The following is an 18473-nucleotide window of genomic DNA, read 5'->3' on the forward strand; positions in this document are numbered from 1 at the left end:
TTTGAAGCTTGTGAAGTCCATGTTGACACCATAGGGCTGCAGGGTTCTCAAGAGGAATATGAGTTGCTGTTCCTGCAACTTTTGGGTAGCATCATTATGGCACTGCAGGAGGCCCAGGATGGAAATGTCATAGGTGTTCTGCAAAGCAGTCCCTAAGCCTCCGCTTGGTTTCCCCGATGAGAGCACAATTGTGTTTTTTCAGTTTCCCTACCTATGTAAAGATATATTTACCGAAAAGGGATGCAATGTGGGTTCACTAAATTGATTCTGGGGATGAAAGGGTTAGCTGATGAAAAGAATGAAAAGTGGAATGCAGTTATATTCTCAGAAGATTAGAAGAATAAAAGGTAATCTGATTGAAATATTTACTTCTCAGAGAAAGTTTGACAGGGTTGATGCTGAGATTCTATCCACTGGTTTTCTAAAAGATTGTTCTTTTATTCATTCATGGGATGTGGGTACAGCTGCCTAGGATGGCATTTATTGCTCATTCCTAACTGGCATTGAAAAGGTGGCAGTGAACTGCTTTCTTAAATCACTACAGTACTTGGGGTGTATAGACATCCATTGAGCTATTAGGAAGGGAGTTCTAGGATTCTGACCCAGTAACAGAGAAGGAATGTTGACAAAGTTCTAAGTCAGGTTGGTGTGTGACTTGTAGAGAGTGATGTTCTCATGCTTCTGCTGCCTTTGTCCTTGTAAGTAGTAGTGGTCGCAGGCTTGGAAGATGCTGTCAAAGGAGCCTTGGTGAATTATTGCCAAGCATCTTGTAGATGGTACATACTCTTGTCACAGAGAGTCAGTTGTGAAGGGAGTAAAACTTGCGGGTCAGTCCATGTGTATATTCAAGGCTGAGATAGATAAATGGATTTTTGATCAATAGGAGAATCAACAGTTACAGGGAAAGGGTAGGAAAGTGGACATGAGGAATGTTGAATCAGCCATGACCCAATGGAATAGCTGAGCAGGCCTGAGAAGCTAAACGGCATTCTCCTGTTCCTATTTCTTATAGACTTATAAAAGGCTTAGCTCATTCACTTAATGAGGATCCAGTTTCAAGTTGATTCAGCTCAACTAAGTCGTTCTTTCACAAGAAGTTCATCTTTAAAATCAAAAACACATTTGACAAAATGCATCGATGTTTCAACCTAGGTAAGTCCAGAACTAAGTGCCATAAATATTTTTGAATTGTTACAGTTTCCATGCATCAGCAGTCATTGTCCTTCCAGATCGTAATCATGAGCTTGGATGGTGCTATTGAAGGATCTTCGGCCGACTGTTGTCGTATATCTCAGTGACTGCAGCTGCTGCGTGTGTGAGAAACAGTACCTGCTCACAAATTCAGCCTGAGACAAAGACTTGGAAACAAGACAATTTTATTCTGTACAATCTTGCAAGAAAGGGTGTCTGTTAGACAGGCACATCCTGTTAAACATTCTTATACAATTTACGAGTTGCAGAATCAGGCCTCCCTGCTCCCACTGGTCTTATCCTATCATTCCACGTCCTGTCGGACAGCCCTTGTTTATTGTTCCCTTTACTGCCGGCCGAAGGTCCCATTCCCTTGTTTACTGCAATCCTCATTTGCTACCCTAAAGAGCACTAGACATGCTGTACGTGTGAATCGTCAGGTTTGCAGAAATAAGCCTCTGCTACAACACCCTTATCTCTACCATGTCCTTGTCTGCAGAAAGAATGTTTCTGGTCGTGCTAACTGCCATCTTTGCAGAACCTAATCTCTGGTTAATGATAAACTTCTGCAACAAAATCTTGTGACTTTCTGCTATAAAATCTTGTGACTATAATGGTCTGCTTTTGCAAGACCCCACCATTCATCCTTATCTGCAGAAACAACATTTCTAATCTCTCACAATTCCCCCTTTTTCTTTTTCTCAAACTGTTGTTTCTGCACTAATTAAGCCCCCTTTTTTTAAAATTCATTTTCCCATTTTCTGCCCTCTTACGCTCGCTGGCGTTGAGGTTCACAATCTTGTACATGGTTAGCCCTTAAATCACTCTTTGTGATGTTCGTTTTTCGAACTCTGGAAGCATTCTTTGGCTTTCTCTTTGTTGCATACCATCTGCTGATTGTAAAAACATCTGGTGATGTACTAGGGTTCGTTCCCCTAGAGATGTCATTTATCGGTTCAGTATCCATTTGAGGACATTCAACCCCACCACCAGACCCACTAATATCAATAATCCATAGATGGCCAAATTAACCAACCACTTTCCCCAACCAGGTAATCCCCAACTCCCCCATTCCCAGAATGTTATGGGAAACGTCAGGTATGTACATACAACACTCTTCCCCAATTAGTGCACAGGTACCACCTTTCTCTGCCAGAATACAATCTAGAGCCATCCTATTCTGAAGAGTCTTTAGCCTGGTGGCAATCATTTCGGTCGTTATGGCCGCCACTTGGGATTGGGTCTTGGCCAACGCATCGGCAGTATTGTTGGCCAACTCCTCCAGGGAAGGCGCCAACTTTTGTATTTCTCTTCCTGCTCGGGCAGTCTCATACATAGGTATCAAAGTCCAGAGGAAGTGATCCCCTTCGGTTATTTCTCGGGGTGTCCGCTTCCCTCCCTGCCCATTCTGAGTTATTTCTGGGGTTTTATCTAACAGCCTCAGATGGGGAATTAGGTAGGCGAGGTAGCAACAGCCACGCCAGCCTTTCTGACTTTGAGGCAGTGTTAGATCAAGATCATAACATTCCTGCATTTCTACGCTTCCTACGCATTTGGTCACCCGAATGTACCTTTCCCCGGGGCTAAAGGGATAGGCCTCTAGGCCACCTATCCAATATGTCCCGTTCAATATGTGGGGTACATTTGTGCCAGTAGCTTGGCTTGTGGCGACACAAGATGAGTTTCCTAACTGGAAGGGTGCGCTGTCATTCTGACTGCAGAAACAAGTAGTATTGACTACTCCTTTCGGTGGGGAAACCCTAAGGCCGTCGATAGCACCCGGGGTTTTCGGAGCTGGTCGTGGGAACCATCCCGCGAATTTATAATCACCCCTTTCAGATCTCCATTTTGTATCATTTGAGCCCAAGTCAAATTATTGTACCTCATACACCTCTCTATGGGTAAATGGTACTACCGTGAGAGGGATTCCGGATTCTCCATGGTGTGGGATCGCAGCGCATACCCAACAGTCAGTACGCCCTGTTACTCTAGCATAATTGTGACATAACACGGTAAAATGATTCTTCCCAACCCCCTTGGCAACTAGCGCCAATATTATTGTAACAACATAAAGCTGCCCGCTCATTTCAGCTTCCCAACCCCCCCCCCCCTTTACCTGTATATTCCCTAACCCTTTAAGTACCCGGGAGGCGTGGGTTCGCGCAACGCTTACAATTCAAAAAAAAATTTTAACCAATACTTAATAGTCTCTCATATCAGTTCAGTTCATTCTTTCTGCTCAGTTTGGCTTTCAAAGGGTTGTCTGTAGGATTAGCTTGCCACTCGGCCGGAGGGGAAGGAGCGTCCACCGGACCCTTGACACGAGTGTGATGACTCCACTCTTTTTCAGCAGTTCGGACGGCTGTTTCAGTAGTCAGGAGGGTTAGGAACGGTCCCTCCCAGCTTGGGTGTAGTTTGGTATCTTTCCAGGTTTTGATCAAGACCCAATCACCCGGTCGTATCTGATGTACTGCGAACTCTAGTGGAGGTGTCTGAGTCAACAGACCCTTTCTGCTAAGGACAGACAAAGAAGAACCGAGCGACACAATATAGTTCTTTAAAAACTTATCGTTGAACTCTACAGTTGGTAATTCCCCTTTTCCACACAAGAAAGGTAATCCAAACGTCATTTCATAAAGAGAGAGGATATAGGGTATTGTCTAACCCAAACCGTCTCATCTTTTCGAGTCAGTGTGATTACCAACGGGGTAATAGTTAGGTCCCTGCGTTAACAGCTCTCGCCCACACATCAGGACTGATTTGTTGTTCTTCCCTAGGCGTTAACTTAGCCATTGTTGCAGCTACCGCACTATTCTCTACCCCAATTTTTAAGCCCAGCAGTATAGTCAAATCATTCAGTCCAGCTGCCAAACCTCTTAAGGTAGCTTGGTGGCCCTGTGGTCAGCATTGGTGCCTTACTGCACCAGGGGACCCAGGGTTCAGTCCTACCCTTGGGTGACTGTTTGTGTGGAGTTTGCATATTCTCCTCGTGTCTGCGTGGGGTTCTTCTGGGTGCTCTGGTTTTCTCCCACAGTCCAAAGATGTGCAGGTTCGGTGGTCTGGCCACGCTAAATTGCTAATAGTGTCCAGGGATGTGCAGATTAGGTGGAAGTTCTGAGGAAGGGTTACTAAACCTGAAACATTAACTCTGTTTTCACCTCCACAGATGCTGCCAGCCCAGCTGAGCTTTTCCAGCAACTTTGTTTTTGTTCCTGATTTACAGCATCCGCAGTTCTTTTGGTTTTTATGCAGGCTAGATGAATTGGTCATACTAAATTGTCCATTGTGTCCAGGTGTGAGAAACAGTCCCTGCTCACAAATTCAGCCTGATCTTTAAGACCTTTCCTGACCCGAGTCTTGTGCACAAGAGTTACCCGACCAGACCCGCCGCGTCTACCCGTCTTATTTCCAGGGTCTCCCAGTCCGGATCGCACTCGCCCAAACCGCAAACGACCAACAAGGGAGTTGGAGATTGCCGAAATCGGTGAGGCGCGCCTTCCCCGTCGTCCCAAGAGTGTCGAACGGCCAGAGTGTTGGATCCCAGACGAGCCCCCAATTGTGAGAAACAGTCCCTGCTCACAAATTCAGCCTGAGACAAAGACTTAGAAACAAGACAATTTTATTCTGTACGATCTTGCAAGAAAGAGTGTCTGCTAGACAGGCACACACACACAAAGAAAGTTAAACATTCTTATACAATTTACGAGTTGCAGAATCACACCTCCCTGCTCCCATTGGTCCTATCCTATCATTCCATGTCCTGCCTGACAGCCCTTGTTTATTGTTCCCTTTTCTGCCGGCCGAAGGCCCCATTCCCTTTTTTTCTGCAATCCTCATTTGGCTATCTTAAAGAGCACTAGACATGCTGTATGCGTGAATCTTCAGGTTTGCAGAAATAAGCCTCTGCTACAACACCCTTATCTCTACCATGTCCTTGTCTGCAGAAAGAATGTTTCTGGTCGTGCTAACTGCCATCTTTGCAGAACCTAATCTCTGGTTAATGATAAACTTCTGCTACAAAATCTTGTGAATTTCTGCTTCTGCAAGATCCCACTATTCATCCTTACCTGCAGAAACAACATGTTTCATTTCTCAGAGATAATGGGAACTGCAGATGCTGGAGATTCCAAGATAATAAAATGTGAGGCTGGATGAACACAGCAGGCCAAGCAGCATCTCAGGAGCACAAAAGCTGACGTTTCGGGCCTAGACCCTTCATCAGAGAGGGAGATGGGGGGAGGGAACTGGAAAAAATAGGGAGAGAGGGGGAGGCGGACCGAAGATGGAGAGTAAAGAAGATAGGTGGAGAGAGTGTAGGTGGGGAGGTAGGGAGGGGATAGGTCAGTCCAGGGAAGATGGACAGGTCAAGGAGGTGGGATGAGGTTAGTAGGTAGATGGGGGTGCGGCTTGGGGTGGGAGGAAGGGATGGGTGAGAGGAAGAACCGGTTAGGGAGGCAGAGACAAGGTTGGACTGGTTTTGGGATGCAGTGGGTGGGGGGGAAGAGCTGGGCTGGTTGTGTGGTGCAGTGGGGGGAGGGGATGCACTGGGCTGGTTTAGGGATGCAGTAGGGGAAGGGGAGATTTTGAAACTGGTGAAGTCCACATTGATACCATATGGCTGCAGGGTTCCCAGGCGGAATATGAGTTGCTGTTCCTGCAACCTTCGGGTGGCATCATTGTGGCAGTGCAGGAGGCCCATGATGGACATGTTTCATTTCTCACACAGGGATGTGCAGGCTGTGGGGCTTGGCCATGGGATGGGATGGTTTTCAGAGGGTCGGTGTGGACTCGACGGGCCGAGTAGCTTGCTTCCACGCGGTAGGGATGCTATGACTGTCCTCCCTCCCGTCAGTGACACAGAATCGGCGCCGTTCAACGGTCCCTGCTCGTGCCGGTGAGTAGCGCATGCGCCTCATGGAGGTGGCCCCGACATTAGATCATAGCGGCCGGTGAGGCTATTTTTCGCTCAGTTTCTGTTTCGAAACTTTCTCTTTTGGATTTTTTTTTCATTGACCCCACTTCGTACCTTTCGTTTTAATGAAGACATCAGCTCATTTTATTGTGTTCAATTGCGGGTAAGGACTTCCTTTAGCCCTCACTTCTTTCCCCACCCCGAGCAGCAGAGCTCGGGGTCGAAGGATGAGATTATCGCTCGGCAGCTGTTTTTTTTAAATTTTCACGACTCGGTACCCATGAAGCAATTCACAGCCAGTGTTGTAGTTGTTTGAAATGTAGTCACGGCTGAAATTCTAAAAAGCTGGCTGTGGGCAAGGGTAAATGGACTGTGCAAACTCTACACAGTTTGTCTGCGCGGCTTAAATAATAGCCGAAAGCGTTCTCTTGCCCTCAGCAACTACGTATCGCAATCAATGCTCGTAGTTTCAAGTACAATGCTGGTAAGATTTGGTAGGTAGAAGGTTGGCAGATTTACAAATCAATCAGGCGTGCTTATAAATGAAGGAGACTGGAGAATGAGAGAAAGTTAGCTGGACTTCATAACTTGCAATCCTAGATCATAAAAGAAGTGGTAGCGTTGATTGTATATACAGTGATATGATCTGAAATGCTGTGGATTCTGGGAAGTTAGCAGCTGATTGGAAAATCACTAATGTAATGTCTCGATGCCGGAAAGAAAACAAAATTATAAACTATAGACCGGTAAACCTAAGATATGTTGTAGAATATATTTAGGAGTTAATAGGACGTTCAGAAAATCTTACGATTAGGCAGAGTAGGTGTATTTTGTTTAAGACCAATCTTGTTTGAAGAAGTAACTAGTAAAGTGAATGCAAGAGAAACTTGTAGGTATGATAGATACACTTGGATAAGAGGTAAAGTGCCATATCATTATACCATGGCAAATAAGAGCTCATGGTGTAGGAGTGGGTAGCTGGAAGCAGAGAGTGGGGGTAAATGAATCATAACTTAGTCTTTGTATCATAGCTAATTATGAAGACACATGAACAACCTACAAAGTGACTTTGGTTAAGAGGGCAGACAGTATTCAAACATCTGACAACTCTGGAGTTACCTCCACAATAGGTTTGATCACTCAGCATTTTCTTTCCCTTACTTCAGTTTCTCTGTTTCTGTGATTCTATGTTGCAGATAATTCTCTGCATGTTCCTATCAATTTTATGGCAACTCTAGTTACAGATATACTTAATGTAGAGTTTACACAGTCCATTTTCTCCTGCCCACAGCCAGCTTTTTCGAAGTATTTTTGAGTTACATTTGCTGGCTATTCAAACCACTTGCTTTCATCTCTCTGGAGTTTTCTGCTGCCCCTGACTAGTGGCACAACAGGTTTGAGACGAATGTTTCATTTGGCTAAAAGATCTGTTTTTGTTTATTTTGTGTTTTTTTAAAAAATTATTTGGCATCATCGCATTTGTGATAAGACACGTGTATCTTTGGACACACAGTAGTTTAAACGGAATGTTCTGTTTGTGCCATCCAGAAACAAGTGACAAAAGACTGTTGCTCAAGGATGTTATTGATTCTAAACAATAAAAGTGTTTTCAAACACTTGTTAGCAGTTTAGTTTTCTTGATGAGGTTTATTAATGCTTTATTGGCTCATGAAGGCAGGTCACTGTGATTAAGGCTAGTTGCAGGTAGATGTAGGAGCAGAAGGCGGCTGTTCAGTTCATTCAGCCTGCTTTGAATTCAGGGAGGTCATGGCTGATATGATGACCATCATCTCTACTTTGCAACCTTTTTCTTATAACCCTGATCCCCTGACTGATTTTAAAAAAGAAATCTGCATCTCAGCCTTGAATGAACTTAATGATTTTTCCTTGACCACAACCTGTGGTAAAGAATTCCATGAGTTCTCTACCCTCTGAAACTTGTCCTTATCTCGGTCTTAAATGTGTGACCCCCCCCCCCCCCCCCCCATTCTGAGATTATTTCCTCTGATCGTAGACTGTTTAACATGGGGAAGTAGTCTCTACTCATCTACCCTGTCAATACTGTAATAATTTTGTCTTTCAATAAAGTTACCACTCATTCTTCTAAATGCTAGTGTGTACAGGCCCCACCTACTTGACCTCTCTTTGTAAGTTTGTCCGTCATTATAAACCTAGTCAAGCTTCTTTAGACTGCCTGCTGCTTTGATAATGGGCCCACAGTTCTTCATGGTATTCCAATCATGATCTGACTCGTCCCTTGTATAGTTTTAGTAAAATTTCCCTACTTTTATACTCCATTCTCTTTGCAATGACTGTCAAAATTCCATGTGCCATCTCAGTTACCCACTGAACTTGTATATTGGCTATTGTGGTTCATGCACGAGGACTTTGAAATCCCTCTTCCATAGATTTCTGCAATTTTCCTCCATCTGAGATTATAATCAGAGTTTTGATCCCTGTTGCTACTTTTTTAAAACACTTGAGTAACTTTTATGTCACATTTTTCTGTTCTGTTAGTTCTGTTTAAAATGTGACAAAGAAGCATATACATAGGTTACACATTTGGAGTTATTCATTTACTTAATCAAATTATATGATATTGTGTAATTGGTCAAAAACAAGTTATGATTATAGCAAGCCAATGGTAATTTTAATCATTGTTGTTATGTATGTTAGTCCCAGTTGTAACATTTTCACAGTTGCTTCACTTGTTACTTTACTAGGTTATGAAATCGCTCTGGAGACGAGGATCCTATACGTACAACCATCTTAATAACATCAACAACATTAAAATGTCTATTCAAAAATGCTTCCCTTCAGGTATAGTATAATACTCTCAGGTAACCTTTTCAATTAAGCCCAAAATTTTGGATGATATCTTCATTTCATTATTAAGTCTGGTCTACTCACCAATTATTTTGTGTAATGACTGATTATTGCAAAATGTAGCTCTTTTTAAGATCCCATTGTGCTAAAATCATAATGTGGGGTTCTGTCACTACCACTGATGGATAAGGAACCATTTAATAACTCTCATTTCATGTAAGTAAGTCAAACTAGTGGAAACAAAAGTATCCCATTCATATCAGAGATAATGGGAAGTGCAGATGCTGGAGAATCCGAGATAACAAAGTGTGGAGCTGGATGAACACAGCAGGCCAAGCAGCATCTTAGGAGCACAAATCAGTGATAATGGTGAAGGGTCTAGGCCTGAAACGCCAGCTTTTGTGCTCCTAATATGCTGCTTGGCCTGTTGTGTTCATCCAGCTCCACACTTTGTTATCCCATTCATATGCCTTGTGTCCTCTCAATACTTTGCTGCTGGGTATTTCTGCTCTTTCAAAAATATATGTCAGACAAGCAGCCAGACAGAGGGGAGTATGTGGATGAAAAATAAGAATACCCTGCAGCTACGTATTGGGAGGACATAAGCCATTGCCCCTATCACGTGGTCTATACCCAGCATTCACTGTCCAAGGCTAAACTAGACCGTTTACAACTGAGATGAGTTGCATCTTCTATCTCCATAACTTTATTCATCTTGATGCATGCCTTAGCTCATATGCTGCTGAGCCACTCAGCTTTGAGTTGACTAAACTTCATTATTTCACTTATCTCCTGTCCACTATCCCATTCTCTGTCACCATAAACCTGAACCTGTCCAAATTTCTGCCATATCCTAACTCTCACTATGTACTGTTCATATATTATCTGTTTGATTGTTGACCTCCAGATCTGGCAATATCTTACCTTCTGGTATTCCAAAATCCCATCTCTGTACTGCTTTACGAAACTGTATGCTCCTCCAATTCCAGCCTTTTCTACATACCTGATTTTAACTGTTCTTTCTTTGATGACCATGCCTTTAGTTGCCTGGGGCCCAGTATCTGGAATTCCCATCCAGAACGCCTTTGGCACATCCAAGCTCTAATCTCTTTAAAATGCTCTTTAAAATTTACCTCCTGTTTTTGGTCACCTGGGATAATATCTCACTTTGTGGTTTGATGTCAAATTTTGCTTTTTTTTAATAAAGTTCTTCAGAAACACATTGGCTTATTTTATTACATTGTGTCCTTTATTAAATGTAACTTGTTGCTGATTTGTTCATTGCCAAACATGCATTTTGTCAATCTGCATGATCAGATTCTTTAGGTGGAAGTGGAATTGTTTTAATTTTTGTTTATATCAGGAGACGTGTAACATTTTCTAAAACTTGTTTCCATTCTATAAGTAGTGTATGTACTCTTCTTTTAAATCTAGGTGCTCTGAGAAGATACAGTTACTGTGTGGCACCCATGATCATGGCAGAACCATCAAGGGGACTTGTGGATGAACCGGTCAAACTCGAGATTAGACATTTAAGGCCCAACCGACAAGTCACTTTACAGTCAAGACTGCTGTCTGAGGACGCTGATTGGTGGGAGGCATATGGCCATTATGTCAGTAATTCAGAAGGAATTGTTCAAGGTTTGAGCAATTATGTTGTGCTGCTACTTTTACTCATAAAAAGTGATTTCATGTTGTTGAAACATTAAGGACAACCTTTAACCCTCAAGGGCAGCTGCCTCTGACAGTAGCAGCACCCCATTTAGTATCTTGTATTATTAGATTTTGTCTCATTCTCCCTTGTGAGTGGAGTCTTAAACTGCTCAATCTTTCTTTCTTTGTGAAAAATTGGGTTTTTCTTACAATCTAGTGAATGTTCTCTGAGCTGCCTCCAACACAACTATATCCTCCTCAAGTAAGAGGACCAAATTTGTATGCAGTACTTGAGGTGTGGTCTCACTAATGCCTTGGTGCAACAACACATCCCTAGTTTTGTATTCTCTTCCTGTAGCAGTGAATGACAACATTCCATTTGCCTTCCTTTGTTACTTACCGTACCTGCATGCTAGTTTTCTGCGATTGGATGTGTGAAGACACCCAGATCCCTCTGCTCCACGGCAGTCTGAAGTTTTAGTCTGTTTAGATAAATTGCTTTTCTATTCCTCTGACAAAAATGAATAATCTCTCACTTATCCAGGTTAAAATTCACCTACCAAATTTTGGCCCTTTCACCTAAGATATCCATATCTGTGTGTAAATGTCTTATTTCTTCATTGTAATTTACTTTCCCATCTATTTTAGTGTTATCTGCAAATTTGGTTATAATACTTTCTATCCCTGCATCCAAGTAATTAATATAGATTATAAATAATTGGGGCCCTGAGGATCAAACCATCTGGCACTCCCCTCTCTGCAGCCAAACAAAAAAAAAACCCTTGGAAATTTAGGAAATTAGAATTTAGAAAATAACAAATTATCTGCATTCTCTCTCCCAGCCTTCAGTTAGTTGATTCTAGCCAGCGGATTCTGCAGACATTTTCTACATAATACCATTCATTGATATTATAAGCTGCAAGTGTAGAACATGGAGAAGTTAGGCAATAGTTGGGACTACAAATTACACAACCTTGTCAACACCACAATATCTTGCCTATTGGAGCCTTTTAATGAATCTAAACTGAAACAGAAAATTTTCATTGAATTTGTCAATCAAATTGATTCCAAACTTACTCACATAACTAAAGTTTTATAAAATTTAATATATGTCTTATTACTGGAATGTTGTTAATTTGTGAAAATATCTACATTTTCTTCTAGAAAGAAGTGTTGCTATCAGGAGCCTATAATAAATAACTTCTAATGGTATTATTCAGTCGCCAGAGACAAGTCATGTGGAGGCACTTACACAGGCCAGGAACCGATGGGCTTAATATGGAGTATGAAGCTTGTACCTGGCAGTCGCCCTGGCATGCGGTATTCTTAAATATTCTATCGTCATTAACCACATGGGTCTGTCTTTTTCTTTAAGTGGGGGCTCCTTATTTTTCTGTTTGTTTTTTTTATAAGAACTTGTGATCATTTCTAGAAATTGAAGAAGATATGTTCCTTCCCTGCTTTCTTCTGTTGTCCTCATTTCATTCTCACTTTCACTGGTGATCTTCATATAACAGAAATAAATGCTGTTTTTGTACATTTGGACAGAACCACTTCTTAGTAAACTTGGTAATCAATTTGAAGCTTGCTGTATCAAATCTAAATATTGTACTTGAATCATAACCCCTACAATATCCCCTTCTGGACTATTATGATCTATTTTGATTTCTCACAGCACTCACAAAGTGGGCTTACTGAAGTGAATTTGCTATGCATTTCGAGTTATGGACCCATCCCCACTCAACGTGTCTGAGTCGGCTTAAATTCTCCATTTAGGGCAGTCAACAGATAGGAGACTTTCATTCCATTGGCCTAGGTTCGATTTAAGTAATGATACAAGAGATAAAAGTTCGTTATTAGCATAGTTTGTAGTTTTTGGACATTCCTTTTTAAAAAGACCAGAGATGGAGTGGCAGCTATTTTAGATTTAGTGTTTTCATTCTTTTTTTTCCTGCAAGATGAATAGAGTCTGACACAGTAAGAAATTAAATTGTTGAGAAGTTATCTTTGTGTTTGCTCGACTTATAAGTAGGAATCAATTTGTTGGTTAGCCTTGGTGATCTAAAATTACCTTGCATTCATTATGCTCTCATTAAATACTAGAAAGATCTGAGCCAGAAGATTCTGAATGTCCTAAGAGATGCTCAAACTAAGGTTCATCATACTGCTGGAAGGTGCACCTGTGACGACCGGTTACATTTTTGCCAGAATATTCAGATTGATTGCAACACAGGGAAAGATGAATTTTCGACATGATGCTAAAACCATGCCCGAAAGGATCAGAAAGGCAACAGGTCCAATAGCAATATTGTTTGTGAATAGCCTGAAATAAAGTAGGATCAATTTAAGCTTTTGGAACAGGCAGTCAAGCATCAGTAGTTTGTGTAGAGAAAGAGATAACAGGGCCAAAGTTTGAAACTTACTTTTCAAGTCAAGTAAAATGACCCATAGCGAAGTAGTGTGTCCATTGTGTTATTATATGAAGAAATGTTGTACAGGTTGAAGTAAGTGAATTTGATCATTACAGAATGTAATTGTGTAATAGTTTGTATCAATGTTATCAGGGGTAATACTGAGCAATAGATAGTGTAAAGTTTGTATAAAGCTACATGTTTCTAGTTACAACATTAGCATGCCGACTGTGTGACTGGTGAGTCTGTCGGGGTTCGAGAAATAACCCCAGGATAATAAAAAAAATCACCAGATTAGTGGTAGAATCTCTACTTCTGAACCAGGAGGTCTGCTTTCAAGTTCCACAGTTCTAAAGGTATGCAGTAGCATCCCCAAAGGGTTCGATTTATAAAATATCTATGCAGATGAAATAAACCTTGATCACATCAGGTCCAGTGGTGCAGTGGTAGTATCCCTAACTCTGATCCAGGAGGTCTTCGTTCAAGTCCCACCTCCTCCAGAGTTGTGTTATAACATCTCTGTACAAATTAATTGATTTAAAAAGTCTAAAAATCACTTGAAGATAGTCAAAGGACGTATTGTTTTAAACAGGAAACAATATGGCATCACATTTTTCTTTTTATTTTAACATGGCAGCTACAAGTTAACATTGCAACATATGTCAATTTACTTTTCAGGCTGAGAAAGAAGAATGTGACAGTTCCATATTTGATAACCATCTCTGTGTATGATGGATGGATTTCCAGGAATTTTGACAAAGAGGCAGTATTGGCGTCAGTTGTATTAGAACGTTCTTACATGGCACCAGGCATTACTCGGTTAGAGCTCAAAGAGGGTCCTGTTTTTGGGACAGTATTCTTTCCCCCAGGTAATGGAAACTGTTAGAAAATGGCAATGTTTCATGATTTATCTTTGTTTGTATCCAGCATGCCTTAGATACTTTTAACTCAATCTTTTCTCAGTGGTTATCCGTATCTGGTGATTAATGGACATCACTTCTAAAGTACGATACTGAGCCATGTGAAAGTTTTAAGTCAAATGACTAAAAGGTTGTCAGAGATGTAAGTTCTTGAAGACATTCTTAAAAAGGAAGCTGGACGAAGAGGTATGAGGGAGACAATGGCCAAGTGGTGGTATTGCTGGGCTGTTAATCCAGAGACCCAAGTAATGATCTATGGATCTGGGTTTGAATGCCACCGTAGTAGATGATGGAATTTGAATTCAATGAATATCTGCAATTAAGAGTCGAATGAGAATCATGAATCCATTGCTGATTGTCGGAAAAATCTGGTCACTAACGTCCTTTAGGGAAGGAAACGTATCATCTTTACCTGGCTGGCCTACTTGTCATTCCAGACCCACAGCAATGTGGATGATTCATAACTGCCTTCTGGTCAATTAGGGATGGTCAATAAATGCTGGCCTAACCAGTGACACCCTCATCCTGTGAATGAACAAAAAAAAAATGGAATCCAGTGTTATGGGAATGGTGCATGAAGGAATGACCACTGGTAGAATGATTACATTTACAATGTTCATGAGGGCAGAATTTAAGGAGGACAGACAGACATCTCAAGAGGGTTGCAATGCTGGGGAAGGTAACAGAAAGGGAGGAGTGCAGCTATGAGTGGACTTGGAAAATAAGTGAGTATTTTTAAATCAAGGCCTTGCTTGACTTGTCTGCCAGTGCAAGCCAGGGAGCACAGCAATGATGGGGGAACAGAAACTGGTATGAAGTGAAATACCAGAAGCTGAGTTTGGAAAATCTTTGGGTTGCAGGGTAGTGGGAGGCTGCTCATTGTGAGAAACCAGCCAAGACTCTTGGTATAGCCAACTCTCAAGATAACAAAGACATCAGGTAAAGTAAGTAGGTGGATGTAGCCAATTTTAGTGATTTTTTTTTGAAATTGGGGAGGCAGAAAGTACTCATGGGATCAAATGTGATACCAGTCAGACAGGCTTAATTACAGATTATTACCAGGAAGTGGGATGGAGTCTGTAGGAAGGAAGTAGAGCCTGGAGCTGGAACCAAAAACCATGGCTTCAGCCTTCCCATTCCTTTAAAAGGAAACATTTCTGTTCATCCAGGACTGGTGTCAGACAAGCAACTTGATAATTTTAGCAATAGTGGAAGAGTCAAGAGATTGTACTGGTATCATTAATGTACATATCAAAATTCTCCCTCTGGGTGTTTTATCTTAGACAAATAATTTAGGAAAGTTTCAGTTGCAGACCTGCTGGTTGCTAATCAGGCCTATCCGTGACTGGCAGATTCTTCCACATTGGAACAAGTGAAGATGAAGTCAACACTCAGGAAAATTAGCTTTCTTCTTTTCTCTTTCATGGTTTTTTGCTCAGTATAGTGTAGTGTCTTCAGGCATCACAATCTACAGCCTGAACTTTAGACTGTCAATCGTTGATGTTGCACATGGAAGAGCGCGTTCAGTTAGCACTTGAAATATTTGTACGTTTCAGTTTGCCAATGGATAGCTTCCCCAGACAGCATGTTGTTGGCCTGGTGATTGTTGCCTATCTAGGCAATGTGACCTGCACAACACTATTGACTTAGTAGGAAGATGACCTCAATTGCTTGGTGATGTTGGCAGTCTCTGGGATTCAATGATTTTGTTGTGGACCAGCAGAAGTGGATTTTGAGGATGCAATGGTGGCAGTGCTGATGGAAGTGGCCCACTTTGAAATATGTTGATAATCCTTTTTAGTGATCTTATTGGATCCCCATTGTGCTAAAATACCTGAAATATTTGCATAAACCAAACAAAAAGATCAAACAACTGAGGTAAAAAGACCAGAACCTTGAGATTAAAAAGAATAAATGCAAAGTAAGTCAGAATGAAATGATTGGATGTGCCAAGTTTGAGCTTTACAAAGTTTGGTGTATTATCAAAGGAAGAAAGCATTTAGAAAGGTATGATAAAGACTCCCAAATGTCATGGACCAGACCAAACCCGTTCAAAATATATCAAGATAGCCTAGACGCTAACTTTTACTTAAAGGCATGTGTGAGGTGCTGTGATCCAAGTGAGATTTGATTGGTCCAACTGCGAGGCTTTATGCAAAACATTCTTTATTCTTGCACCATTGTTAAAATAGTAACAAAAGAAATTGGCATAATTTTATCTGTTAAAATACTTAATAAAAGAATTTTTTTTATCAAATGTTCTAAGATAGCAGTATTTCATAAATGTACCCTTAGCAAATTCAGGAGAATAGATTTCTCTCACTTGCTATCTCCTCCAATCCAGAAGTATTTCTAAAAGAAAAGAGGAATATTTTTGAAAGATATGAAGCTTGTAAATGTTGATGTTTATGAGGACTTGAGATTGTCTTCAGAAGGAATGCAAAATGTTAGCATGCACGCATATCAAGCTATATCGTCTGTTGGCCTTTTATTAAAAGAAGAATGGAGTACGTGAATGAAGACATGCTATATTTGTACAGAGCCTTGGTGAAATCATACCTGGAATACTTAGGCACATGTTTGATATTCACATTTTAAAAAGGATATTTTGTTTTGGAGGCAGTGCAGTGAATATTCATTTAAATTACTCCTTGGGATGACTCATTGAATAAATTTGAGCATGTAGAAGAATGAGAGGTGATCTCAGGTGCAAATTTTAAAGTGGTTTTGTATTGTTCTCATTGATTGGAGAATCTAAAATGTGAGTAACATCTCATGATAAAATGGTTTAGGACCTGAATTTTTTTCCACTGAAATGTTTGTCAATCTTTAGTATCTTCTATCCTGGTGAACTCCATTGTTGAATACGTGCATTGTAAGGTTGGGACGCTTGGATTTTGTTCTCTGTAATCAAGGGAGCAAGTAGGCAAGTGAGACTCCACCCTGAGATTAGCCATGATTGCACTGAATAGCAGAGGAGGATTGACAGGCCTTAAGGTCTACTCCAGTTGCTATCACTTGTGTGCTTGAGAATATCGTTCAGTTGTAAATCCTTCCATTCATATATCTACAGCATCACTGTATCCATATCTCTCCATACCCTATTGTATTGCCTGACTCTAGCCTTGCCTGAGGTCATCTGTGGCAGAAACCTCACTCTTTGTTTCCTTTAGACTTGAGTATTGCAAAGCAGTGCTGGCTAGTGTCCCATCTTCAACCCTTCATTAAACTACAAGTCTTACCTATGTCCCAACTCCTATCGAGCCCCATTGAACAAGCATGCTTGTTTTTGTTGATTGTCTGCAGGTTAAGAAGCATTTTTGTTTTAAACTCCTTTATATTTGCTTTCAAATCTCTCCATGGCTCCTCCTGTTTTCCTTTACTATCCTGCAGCTCTGCGATCTTCCAACAGTATCTGCACTGCTCTAAGTATGCTCTCTTGTGCATCTTAATTGCTGTACTGTTAGCAATACTGCTTTCAGCTACCATGATACAAGCCCTGATATTCTTCTGTGGCCTTCTACTTGTTTCCTCTTTTATGCTGTCCCTTTAAAAACTACTTCTTTAAGCAATTTGTCCTTTGTTTCTGTGTCAAATTTTGTTTGATAATGCTCCTGTAAATTTCTTTACATAGGATGTTTTCCTATTTAAAGGTTGGATGTTGATGCATATTGTTAAAGAGGGAACAGAGCACTGGGAAGCCCCTAAATTATTGGGAAGAATATAGTCAGGTCATGAGTTGTAAGAAACAACACAAGTGTTGATTTGAGAGGAAGTTCTGTATTCAAGAGCGTAGAATTACGTTGGCTTAAATCTGTTATCATGTTTAGTACACCGTGGTAAACTTTGCCTTGAATAAAGAATCATAGTTATAGGGTCATACAGTGTGGAAACAGACTCTTCAGTCCAACCAGTCCATTGCTGAATATAATCCCAAACTAAACTAGTCCCACCTGCCTTCTCCTAGCCCATATCCCTCCAAACCTTCCCTATTCATGTAGCCATCCAAATGTCTTTTAAACGCTGTAACTGGATCCTCATTCACCACATCAGGAAGTTCATTCCACACACAAACCACCCTCTGTTAACAATTTGCCTCATGTCTTTTTTAAATTTCTCTCCTCTCGCCTTAAAAATGTGGCCCCTAGTCTTGAGATTCTCTATCTCAGGGAAAAGACAACTACCATCAACTCTATCTATACCTCTTTTCAAGAGATTCGCTTGATCCCAGTTGTCTATACCTAATATATAACTCCCTATTTTTGACTAGTGCCTCAATGTCTTTTTACCCAGGGTTCCCTACTCTTACCAGCCTTTTACCGTTCACTCTTTAACAGGAACATAAGGCCTTTGAACTCCTATTATCTCACTTGCTTGTCATCTCTTCATCTACTCCAGTCTACTCCTTGAAAGTTCCTGTCTTGTACCATCAGAATTCTCTTGTTCCAATTAAAAACTTTAATTTTTATATAAGGTCTACCCTTTTCCATAGCTATTTTAAAACTAACAGAATTATGATCACTTGCCCAAAAGCACTCCCTCCCCCAATTTACTGACACT

At 41.0% G+C, this 18473-nt stretch overlaps 1 protein-coding gene across 5 annotated transcripts in view; it reads left to right on the plus strand.

The window, feature by feature from the left end:
- LOC125463210 (peroxisomal succinyl-coenzyme A thioesterase-like) overlaps nucleotides 1–18473 on the plus strand; it is a 78801-nt gene that overhangs the window by 35961 nt on the left and 24367 nt on the right. Inside the window, exons 2-6 of one of the 5 annotated variants that reach the window (XM_048554145.2) lie at nucleotides 5918–6085; nucleotides 8827–8923; nucleotides 10364–10570; nucleotides 11803–11902; nucleotides 13672–13862. In XM_048554145.2, coding sequence (XP_048410102.1) covers nucleotides 8830–8923; nucleotides 10364–10570; nucleotides 11803–11902; nucleotides 13672–13862 — 592 coding nt within the window. In that variant the 5' untranslated portion in view covers nucleotides 5918–6085; nucleotides 8827–8829. The other 4 variants (XM_048554146.2, XM_048554144.2, XM_048554142.2 and 1 more) reach the window with 4 other exon arrangements.

Source organism: Stegostoma tigrinum, chromosome 25, assembly GCF_030684315.1.
Source record: "Stegostoma tigrinum isolate sSteTig4 chromosome 25, sSteTig4.hap1, whole genome shotgun sequence".
Taxonomy (NCBI): Eukaryota; Metazoa; Chordata; class Chondrichthyes; order Orectolobiformes; family Stegostomatidae; genus Stegostoma; species Stegostoma tigrinum.